At 34.4% G+C, this 12,063-nt stretch overlaps 1 protein-coding gene across 1 annotated transcript; it reads right to left on the reverse strand.

Moving 5' to 3' along the window:
• Positions 1–6,195: 6,195 nt before the first annotated feature.
• On the reverse strand, positions 6,196–8,108 carry LOC112802362 (uncharacterized). The gene is made up of 3 exons (XM_025845545.2): positions 7,034–8,108; positions 6,827–6,898; positions 6,196–6,648 (listed from the first exon to the last, which is right to left on the reverse strand). The coding sequence occupies exons 1-3, from the start codon at positions 7,733–7,735 to the stop codon at positions 6,643–6,645; spliced, it is 780 nt and encodes a 259-aa protein (XP_025701330.1). The 5' UTR covers positions 7,736–8,108; the 3' UTR covers positions 6,196–6,642.
• Positions 8,109–12,063: the final 3,955 nt, after the last annotated feature.

Below are 12,063 nucleotides of genomic sequence, written 5' to 3' on the forward strand. Positions count from 1 at the left end.
TCTATCCACGAGCTGAGGCTTTTAGTGGATTTGAACGCCGAGTTATAGCGTGTTTCTGGCGTTCAACTCCGGGTTGTGACGTGTTTCTGGCGTTTAACTCCAGACAGCAGCATGTACTTGGCGTTGAGCGCCACTTTACATCATCAATTCCCGAATAAAGTATAAACGATTATATATTGCTGGAAAGCTCTAGATGTCTACTTTCTAAAGCCGTTGAGAGTGCGCCATTTGGAGTTCTGTAGCTCCAGAAAATCCATTTCGAGTGCAGGGAGGTCAGATTCCAACAGCATCAGCAGTCCTTTTGTCAGCCTTTTTCAGAGTTTTGCTCAAGTCCCTCAATTTCAGCCAGAAATTACCTGAAATCACAGAAAAACACACAAACTCATAGTAAAGTCCAAAAATGTGAATTTATCATAAAAACTAATGAAAAAATCCCTAAAAGTAGCTTGAACTTACTAAAAACTACCTAAAAACAATGCCGAAAAAGTAATGTACCGCCTACCGGTTTTCAAGAGGGCGATATCTGGGTTAGCTACCAGATATGTCAGGTTCTGGTAAAGTAATAACCAACACGTGAGCTCACAGCCAGTAAGACAGAGATGCATCATACTAAAATTATTTGCTTTGTCTGGGTGTGTTTAAATATTTTGATTTGCCTATCTGATAATTTTGGTCTAATTGTTATTTATTGTACTTGCTGTAATTGATCTCTGATTGCATCATCTTTAGCTCCAATGATCCCTTCAGCTTATTGTTTCACTTCTACTTCTTTGTTCTCTTTCAAGCTTGGGAGTGGTGGCTTTTGAAATGACTCATTGGGTGTCTTCTTCAAGTTTGGGTTCCTGGAGTCAATCTTCATACAATTTTCCTCATGATTTGACTCATGCATGGTTTTAAAACATGGAACACCAAGTGTTCGTCATGCACTCTTATAATCAATTCTCCCTTTTTAATATCAATCAAAGTCTATCAGTAGCCAGAAAGGGCATCTCCAAAATAATGTGGGTGTTGTAGTCTTCCTCCATATCAAGGATGACAAAATCAGTTGGGAGAAAGAATTTTTTCACTTTTACCAAAACATTTTCCAAAACTCCATGTGCTTGCTTCATGGATCTGTCAGCCAATTAAAGAGCAATTTTTGTTGGTTGTAATTCATGGATTTGGAGCTTCTTCATCACAGAGAGAGACATTAGATTAATACTTGCACCAAAATCACATAATGCTCTTTCAAATGTTGTGTTGTCTATGGTGCAGGGAATTTGAAAACTCCCTGGATCCTTCTTCTTTGTTAGCAAGTCCTTTTTTATAATGGCACTACACTCCTTAATCATGACCACAGTTTGTCCTCCTTTTAAGGATATTTTCTTTGATAACAATTCCTTCATAAACTTGGCATACATTGGCATTTCTTCAAGTACTTCTATGAAAGGAATGTTGATGTGGAGTATTTTGAATACCTCTAAAAACTTGGAGTCTTCTTCTCTTTAATTTCTTCCTTGAATCTTTGCAGAATTGGAATTTTTGATTTATATACCTCCACTGCTTCTTTCTTCATTGGAGTGTTACTTTGTGTGGAGACTTTTTTTTCTTACTTTTGCTCCTCCAATTCCTCCTTTGAAGTTTTTTTATTATGCACTTCATGATTGGTGGCTTCTTTCTCCACAATTTTTCCATTTTTCAATATGATTGCCATATATTCCTCTCTTGAATTGACCTCAGTGTCACTTAAAGAAGTGTTAGTGAACTTTTCTAGTTGTTGAGTAATTTGGCCAATTTGTATCTCCAATTTCTTAAGTGAAGCACCTTGATTTTGGAAATTAGACCTTGTTTCTTCCATAAATTTCTCTAGGACAAGTTTAAGATTAAAGAGTTTTTGGGGCTCTTGAGAAGGTTGTGTAGGTTGTGGTTGGTGATAATTGTTTGAAGAATTGAAAGGGGGTGTTTTGTTGGTTTTGGAAGTGATTTTGAATGTTTGGTTGAGAGTTGAAAGTGTTTGCATGATTGAGATTGTGGCTTCTTTAGTCTTGCCTTTGTTAGTTTTTTCACCTGAAATTGGGATGGTTTCTCCAACCAGAATTATATTTTTTGGAGTATGGATCATTTTGTTGTGTTTCGAAAATTTTTTTCATAAAATTGACTTACTCCACTTGTGGTTGATCAGTGTTGAATGAGTCAAAATTTCTACCAAGTTTATTTACTCCATTCATGTCATACAATGAGCTTTGTGTGTTGATGGCAGAGACTTGCATTCCTCCCATTCTTTTAGTGAGTGTGGAGAGTTGTTGAGACATGATTTTATTTTGGGCCACAAGAGTTTCTAGTTCTATTACTCCTCTTTTTGTGTTCAAATTTCTCTATGAAGAGTAGAGATATTGATTATTTACAATAATGTCAATGAGTTTCATAGCTTCACTAGGAGTCTTCATGTGTAATGATCCCCCTGATGAATTATCCAATGAATTTCTTGAGGTTTGAGTGATTCCATCATAGAAAATTTGGTATTGAACCCAATCCACAAACGTATTTGGTGGACATCTCTTCAATATCTCTTTTTATCTTTTCCATGCTTCATAGTTCATATAATGACTCTCTCTCATGTTGTCTAAAGATTGGCACCTCCGTCCTCAACTTTATTAATCTTTGAGGGGAAAAGAACTTAGCTAAAAACTTGCTAACTAAGTCTTCCCATGTAGCAATGCTTTTCTTAGGATGTGTCTCCAATCATTGAGCTGCTCTATCTCTAAGAGAGAATGGGAACAAGAGCAATCTACAGGCTTTCGGTGACACTCCATTTATTTTTACCGTATCACAAATTTGGATGAAACTTGAAATGTGTTGGTTTGGATCTTTTTGGGGGCTTCTTCCAAATTGGCAATTTTATTGAAGAAGAGTGATTAATTAAGACTTGAGTTCAAAATTATTTGCATTGACATTTGGAGTCAAAATACTACTCCCACAATTTTCAGGATTAGGAGTAGTATATGATTCTAATGTCTTTCTATCATGTGAGATACCATTGGGTTCATTGTTGTTGTGAGGTTCTGCTATAATTTTTTCTGAGATTCCGTCACCTTTTTCTACCACTCTTTTGTTTTTTGTCTCTTTTCTTATCCTCCAGAGAGTTCTTTCAATTTCGGAATCAAAGAGGAGAGGCTCCTCTTGATTTTTTCGTATGTACGGAAAGAAAACAACAAAAGAAAAGAGAGTTTGAAATTTCTTCAATCAAAGTGAAAGAAATTTCAATTTAGGCAATAACACAAACAGTTAAAGAGTAAAAAGAAAAGAAGAATTAAAAGTAAATAAATAAATAAAACAAAAAGAGAAAAGATGCCTAATCTAGATAATTAATCAACCGGTAGTTTGTTAATTACCGTTAGTCTCCAGCAATGGTGCCGAAAATTTGATACAGGATTTTACAATCTCGTATAACTACCGGTAAGTGAGTGTCGATCTCATGAGGATTAAGAAATTAAGCAAATAATGGTTAATTGAGTATTCCAGTTAGGCAATTCTTAGTTTGATTTGGAACAATTAACAATTGATAAGAGAAACATAAAATGTAAATCACTTTAAGTAATAAATAAATGGAAACAATAAATGACTTAAAAGTAAAGAATGAAAAAGTAAAGTACTGAAAATTTAAATTACAAGAACTTAAACCGTAAGAATGTAATTGACTAAAAAATAAAATATAAGAATAGTAAAGTACTATTTAAAGAAATAACAACTAAAAACTACTAAAGATGTGCATATATCAAATTTGTGAAGAACTGTGACGAATGTCAGAAAACTAAAAATTTACCCAAACACAGTAAAATATCGCACCAAATTATTTTGAAAATAGAGTTGTTTAACGTGTGGCGGATTGATTTCATGGGACCATTTCTTTTCTTACCTTATATTCTAAAAACTAAAAATTCTAAAAACTAAAAACCATTTCATGGACCAATCTCTTCACTTAAAAAGAATTGATCGAAATATTGTAATTGAAAAATCAACGACTATGAACAACGATTTCCCCTCCTGAATAATAAATAGTACCAGAACTGATTTGGACAAAGAGAGTTTGGGATCATTGACCGTAGCCTCGTTGTTCAACAATGTTTGCCTAATCAGGAGAGCATGTTTCTTTGGTCAAAGAAAATGACGACTAGAAGCAAGCATTCAAACTCTCCTTGGTCTCCAAAGACTAATAAAATAACAAGCGAGGTCAAAGACTCAAAGCCCTTCCAGTTCCACCACGTAAAAGGAAACTATTGGCTTCAAGCCTGCAAAAGCTTCAGCACATACAGTATTACACTCACGGCAAATTTACTAGCTCAAATTTCAACTCTGCCTAAAGCATAAAGGGAAAGGATTGCCATATCATCCAACCATGCCGCTGAAAAAGAAATGTGCAGATAAAGGTTCTTTTGGGGTTGGAAAGGAAAACCGAAATGACTATTCACAACTAATTTTAAAGCTTGTAAACTTGGTTATAATCAGTGACGGGGATTTTGAAATTTGAAATGCCTTTAAAAGTTGCTTTCTAATTGGTGTCAAAGGATTAGCCTTTTCCTCATGCAATGCTAGCGAGGTTATGCTTAGGATTATCAAAGCTAAACAAATATTAAAGGGTGTGAAATATAATGATAAGTTTTTTATATAGGGAGAGTATGTCTATATTTACGGTGAATATACAAGTGTTTTTAAACATTAAAATTATAATTTTTTTATAATTTAATAATACTTTTTTTAGTAATATTTAAAAAATTATTGTATACAGAGAGAATATATCTATGTTTACGATAATTATGATAGTTATATAAGTGTTGTTAAACATTAAAATTATATTTTGATAATACTTTTTTTTAGTAATAATTAAAAATGTTAAATAATTAAAAAATATTATTTAAATTTTAACAATATTTTTTAAAGTACCATAATTACTGTAGCTACTGTAACATAAATATCCTATATCGCATCTTTTATATAATTATTCTGCCAATATATTACTAATAGGAGTGTTTATGATTCAATCCGATTCAAAAATCCAGTCCGGATCCATCTATTTTGGGACTAATTTAGCCCGACGATAAGACTCGAAGTTTCAATAAATGATCCTACTAATTTATTAAATTGGGTTTGGACTACTCAAACCCAACCCATTGAACCTACATAAAAAAAATACATTTTATTCTCATGAGACTTTGAATATATATTTTGGCGTGTAATTGACTAATTATTATTATAGAATTTTAAATTATTATTAAACTCTAAATTATTATTATGTAAATGTTGCAGTATTATAAAATAATTGTTTTAGAAAATTTAAAAATATAAAATTCAAATTTTGATGATGTCTTGATGCACCATAAAAAGACACATGTCTTTTAAATTAATTTTAATATTATATTATATTAATTATAAATTTATTGTTTTATTTTTAATCAAATTTGTTAAATTAAAAAATAGATAAAATAACCATAAAATTAAAATTTATGAACAAATTTAAATTTAAATATAAATATTAACTTTTTAATAACAAATAAATTTTTTGGCATAAAATTTATCAAATTTTATCTAGTCTAGACCTAACTTTAGTATAATTCAAAAATAATATAATTTTATTAGAATCTAAGACCAAATAAAAATTTAAAAAATTAAATCCAATCATTATTTAAGACCAAATTGAATTCAAAACTAAACTCACTTCACCCGGCCCAAACTCTGCCCCATGTGCTGCTGTGCTGTGCACCCCTAACTGAGTAACTGCTAAGTGCTAATACACATTTTCATTTTCATTTTCATTTTCTCACCATTGAATAAGATGTGGACCCATCTTATGTGGATCCCACACTATCCAAGAGCGGAAAATACGTTTGGCTCAGTGTATATAATACATCTAATGAAACTAACATCATAAAACTCAACATCTAAGGGGAAGAAAGCAGGCAGTAATATTTTGCCGTAAAACTTTCAAGTTTCAACCTCATCATCATGAATGTTAAAATAAAAGACCTCTTCCCAAGCCAGAAGGAAACATATGCATCTGTGTCTGACCTGTTGGTTCGCAAAATTTAACTATAACATCATAACACTCACTAGTAGCCCACCCACCCCCCGAAAAAACAAAAAAAGAAAACAATGTAGGGGAAGCCTGTCAAAACGTTGAAACCGGTTGTACACATCATCAGAACTATAATTCAAACAAGAAACCTCTGAAATCATCACTGACTTTAGATTTTTTATTTACTAATTAATTCATAATTAACCTATTATATCATATATAGAGAGAGAAATAGTTATAGATATGGATATGGATATTCCTTTACTTGCAGAGAAGACTGCAAGGAATGAGTAACTTAAACTACTTAGGTAATCATCTAAACTAAACTTGCCATCCTGCATATCCAAAGCTAGTGCTAGGAAGCAACACACAAAACAGCTACAAAAAGGAAGAAGGACAAAAAGAACCTAGCATATATGTTATCATATAACTGCTGGGTCTTCTTTTCCCAACTTAGACATGTAATTTCCTTCTGTCTTTACACAAATTCTGCGCATTTATACCTCCATTCCTGGTCCCAATTTACCATGCCTCCCCCAAAACCAAAACAGCCTTCGCAAGAAGCTGCAAACCACTCCCCCGCAGCTTCTTTGTTACCTCTGCAATCAAGAAAGAAATGACCAACCGCCAAATAACTAATCAATTTTCTCGTCCTTGCAAAATCACAAAAATTCACAATCATATTTCAAACCCTCCACACAGCATGCTTTGCGAGTCGCAACCACAAAATGCATCCAAATAATAATAATAATAAAAAGAATGAGAAAAAGACAGAACCTTTGCCGGAGCATCCGCCACCCTGTACGCTTCGGCAGTAACCCCTACCAGCCATAACCCAGGGAAAACACACTGAAATTTAACAAAAAATTAAAAAAAATAGATTAAATTTAGTAGCAATAAAACGGAACAGTTACTTCACCTATCTAAACAAAACGAAAAGGATGCATTGGTAGTATTGTATTTCGTATCGTATAGTGTCCGTACATCCATTTGCTTCTGAACGTTCTTGGGCCTCTTCCTGGGCCTTCTCGCGGGCCTGGACCCAGTCATGATGAAGATGTCCTCCTCGATTTCTTCCCTCGAAAGCGCGATCCAGAACTTCCTCTTCTCCGACGAGCACTGTCCCTCCCTCGCCGCTGCCGGCCCCGCCATCGCTGCCATCATCCCTCTCAGCCTCATTGACTTCCCTCCCTCCGCGTTCGCCGCTTCCACTCGTTCGCCACTCCCGCTCCTCGATGTTCCACCCGTAACCGCCGGCGCTGTCTGCTTCCTCGGCCTCAGGTTCCACGGCTTCTGCACCGCCTCCTCCGCCCCGGCCGCTTCAGCTACCTCGGTTTCATGCTTCTTCTCCTCCTCGTCTTCGGCCTCATGCTCGTTATTGGTGTTGCTGATGTTGGTATGAAGTGGAGGAGTGTGGTTTTTGTTTTGGTTTTGGTTGTGGCTGTTGCTGTGGTGGTTGGAAGGGGAAACAGCATAGCGGTTAGTCCTCTGTGGTCGCGATCCGACACGTGGTAGGCGGTTATCGGAGACAGAGTCATGCTCGTGATCGGAGACAGGGCGGCGGAAGCGGTGGTGGTTGTTGGAGGTGGTGGCGTGGTGGCTCTTGGCAGTGCTGGTACCTCCCCATTTCAGAAACGGTAAAGTGAAGTTGTGCAGAGGCTGAGACTTCAACGGTGCTGTAGCCATTCACACACGTTTTCTCTTCTTTGTTTCGCCAGTGAAGAAGAAGAACGACAACAGTTGGTTGAAACTCGAAACGCTGTCGTATAGAAGGTGAAAAGTGAAAAACCCTAGCGTAAGGGGGGAAAAATTGAATGAGGGGATGGTTGTAGAAGAAATTTTGTGCTGAAGAGAGTTTGGCCTTCAATGAATGCGTATGCCTGTAAGTAGTATAAGGCCACAAAAGGGGGTGTGTGGTTATTTGTGTGAGGATTTCCTAATTATGAGTTTTGATTAACCTTTGGCCGCCTATAGTCCTAGTTATATTCAGTTATTCCTTTTGGATCCCTTCTTCTTCTTTTTTTTTTTTAACTTTGGAAAAGCAATAATTTGTATCTATGAATTCTAAAAACGCCGAATAAAACTACTCATTACACAAGAAAATTAATATTATATTCATAAAAAATGAGTTTTCTGTGATAAAAGATAAAAATACTTAAACTCTAATTTTTGTTATTTTTAATAAATTTTTTAAAGAGATAAATACTAAATAAGTATTTAAAAGATTCTGATACTAATAAATAATTTTTAAAAGATTTTAAAATTTAACAAAATATCTAAACCTAAAATTGTGATGTCACAATAAACAAAAAATACTAATCTAATACATTGGAATGCTGTGATGACAAATTCTGTAAAAAAAATTAAGCTTCGGATAAAGAGATAATTTGTCATTTGTTCACACTTGATAACATACATCAGCGTGTCGAAAAAGTAGATAATTAAAAGCTTGTAGAAAGAATAAGGGTAAAGAAACATATATAAGTATATATAAATATCTACCAGTCTCGGTCCGCGAAGATTAGGCCAGCTATAGTTACAATAGTAAGACAGTTTTATATACATACCTTATCTCTCCAAAAATACATCATAAGCCTCTAAAGGCAAGTCTTTAAAATAAATACATCATATAAGTTTTTCCAAAAGAATGAGAGAATCTAAAATTAAAATAGAAACAAAAATCTTCTTCGCCATCTTCCAGATAAAACTCTCGCTCACTAAGGAGCACTGGGACCTGCATCTGAAAACAGAAATAATATATGGGTGAGAACCCAAACCACCGGGTTCCCAATAGGGTAAAAGTGCCGAATCAATACAATATAAGGTAATAGAAATTCTCTAAGCAATCTTAATCTTCAAAGCTTTATTGATCCAAGTCTAGGGTTCTCACTAAACCAGAAATTGGCAACTTACTTAAGGGATTCTATTCTATCTATTTATTCTCAGTTTTCCACAAACCTCCATTCATTGTATCGCATCAAGAACAACCCTCGGCGTGACCAACGCCAACATAAGGGATCTCTCAGTAGTTCAAAAACACGTTCAAAACAATACAAAGAATACACAAATACAAAGAACAGATAAAGAAATTAGCTCAAATAGCATATAGATACAATTATTCAACAAGTCAAGCTAAATACAATGTGCACATTGACGGAGGAAAAATGTCGGTAAAGATTTTTACAAAAATATCACATTGCAAGTATAGTTCTAAACAACAAATTATCCTTAGTCAATGTTCAAATTGTTTGTCAGAAATACAAATCCAATAAATTTAACCGAAGTATTCAAATCTCGGGTCGTCTCTCAAGGAATTGCAGGGAAGTGTAGTTTAGTATTGGTTATGGGAAAGTATATTTTTGGGGTTTTTGAAATAAGGAATAAGAAAATATAGATTGTGAGAAAAATAAACTAATAAGTAAGAAAGCTCTTAGCAAGGATTGAGAATTAGAAGTCTTATCCTTATTATCATCAATCAATTGTGATGGTAAATGTGAACCGCCTTCAATTAGTTAACCTCTAACCAATGGAAGAAGGTTAAGTGCATACAATTAACTTGAGTTCGCAAGTCCTAGTCAACTCATAGTGAGAGACTAGCTTTGGTGAAGTTCAAGCTAACCGGCAATCTTCAATTACCAATCAACAAAAGAGTTTGATAACTCAAGAGTCTCTAATTGATCAATCCAAGTTAAGAACATAAAAATCTAATTTAAAATCCAACCAAGCATTTTATCAAACATTTGGAAGGCACAAAATAAAAACATAGAAAATTAATAAGAGATAATAAAATCTAAATAACCAATTGCAAGAGTCAATGACTAACAATTAAAGAGAGTAACACTAAACATAGAAAACATAAATTGCATTAAAAGATATCAAACGTAACAAGAGCTCATAAACATAAAAATGGTGAAAAAGGGAAATTAACAAGAGAAGAAGATGAACTAAAGTGCTTAAACAAATGAAAGTAAGATAAAACTAAATTAAAAGAAGATTGAACCTAAACCTAAGGAGAAATTGAAAGAAGAAACCCTAAACCTAGAGAGAGGAGAGAGCCTCTCTTTCTAGAAACCTACATCCAAAACCTAAAATTGTGTGAATGAAAGTTAGTTTCCCTTCCAACTTCACTCTACAGCCTCTAATCTGTAATTTTGGGCCTGAAACTGGGTCAAAAGCAGCCCAGAAATCGCCCCCAGCATTTTCTGTAAATTGCAACACGTGATGTGCTATCACGCGTACACGTCTGTGAACAAATTCCTGGTCACGCGTACGCATTGCCCACGCATGTGCGTCGCTACCAGATTCTGAAATACTTGATTTCTTGTGTTCCTTCCATTTTTGCATGCTTCTTTTCCTCCTCTAAGCCATTCCTGCCCTATAAACCCTGAAAACACTTAACAAATATATCACGGCATTGAATGGTAAAAAGAGAGGATAAAAAATTAGCAAATTTAAGGCCAAAGAAGTATGTTTTCAATCATAGCACAAAATTAGGAAGAAAAGTGTAAAACATGCGAATTATATGCATAAGTGTGAGAATAATAGATAAAATCCACTCAATTCAATACAAAATAAATAATAAAATAGTGATTTATCAATCTTCCCACACTTAAACATTAGCATGTCCTCATGCTAAGCTCAAGAAAAGCAAGAGAGTGAAGAGGGATGATAGGACTTATTAAATGCAACCTATCTATATGAATGCAACTAAATCCAAAATGTTGTTACCGACTTAGTTAAAAGTAGGGGTGGAAAAAGGCCAGGCGGCCTGCCAGGAGCCTTCAGCCTGGCCTGTGTTTGGCCTGGCCTGGCCTGGCCTGTTATAAAATAAGTACAGACCCAGGCTCTTCTAAAAGCCTTAATATATTAATAGGCCAGGCTCAGGCTTACTAATTAGCCTTATAGGCCTGTCAGACCTGCCTGGGCCTGTTAAAATATAATTAAATATATAAATAATTATTTATTATTAATAAAATTATGAGATATTTTAAATTTATTATATTTTATTATAAATATTTTTGTATATTTTAAATATGTTAAAAGTTTAAAATTTTTTATAAATATTAAATATATGACATATTACATATAACTATTTTTATTAAAAAATAATTTTTTAAATAATATTTTTATTTTTGTAAAAAAATTATCAGGCCTTTTAACAGGCTTCAGGCCAGGCCAGGCTGAATAACAGGCCAGGCCTAGTAATTTATAAAGAGCCTATAACAGGCTGCAGGCTAGGCTCAGGCCAATCAACTGTATGACAGGCCAGGCCTGTTAAGAGCAAAGCCTGGCCTGCCCTGGCCTGTTTCCACCCCTAGTTAAAAGTAAATAAATTCTCCAAGAACAAGTATGAACTGGATCTCACTAATTCAAATCATAAAATGAAGTACATGTAGACTTGCAAGAAGAAAGCTCATGAAAGCCAGAAACAAAGAATCAAATATGGAACCCTCACCGGAAGTGTATACACTCTAATCGCTCAAGTGTTTAAGGTTCGATCCTCTCAATTCTCTACTAAGCTAGCTTTCTAAGACTTGCTCTTATTCTACCAATCAACAAAAGTTTAATGCACGAATATACATATCAAGAGGTCTTTTCAAGGGTTGTAATGGAGTTAGGGTCAAGGTAGGATTATATTTGGTTAAGTGGACTAAAATTTGAATCCTTGATTAACCTAAACTTCCCACCTAACTTAAGACAATCCATGTAATCACAATACAAAATCTAACTACGTATTAACTATGTTTACCACATATTCATGCATCCGATTTTGAGTACAGTACATATGCATTGCTATCACCCTTTACTTTGGGGTATTTTGTCCCCGTTTATTAGTTGCTCTTTTTCTTTTCTTTTTTTCTCTTCTTTTTTTTCTTTTTTTTGTTTTTTCTCAATGCATATGATTAGAGTAGTGAATGCAAGAATATGTGCTCAACTATCTTTTTCACATTTTCACAAAAATATACAATACCCAATTCCTAAACCAGATGTTCCCAAACCAATTTTTCCACACT

The sequence above is a fragment of the Arachis hypogaea genome, chromosome 1 (genome assembly GCF_003086295.3).
Source record: "Arachis hypogaea cultivar Tifrunner chromosome 1, arahy.Tifrunner.gnm2.J5K5, whole genome shotgun sequence".
In the NCBI taxonomy this organism is placed as follows: Eukaryota; Viridiplantae; Streptophyta; class Magnoliopsida; order Fabales; family Fabaceae; genus Arachis; species Arachis hypogaea.

Excerpts from the sequence above, each read along its gene's own strand:
- LOC112802362 (XM_025845545.2), bottom strand. The coding sequence starts at position 7,735 with ATGGCTACAGCACCGTTGAAGTCTCAGCCTCTGCACAACTTCACTTTA. Across the intron at positions 6,899-7,033 it reads ACGTTCAGAAGCAAATGGAT|TGTGTTTTCCCTGGGTTATG; the intron begins GTACGGACACTA and ends GTTAAATTTCAG.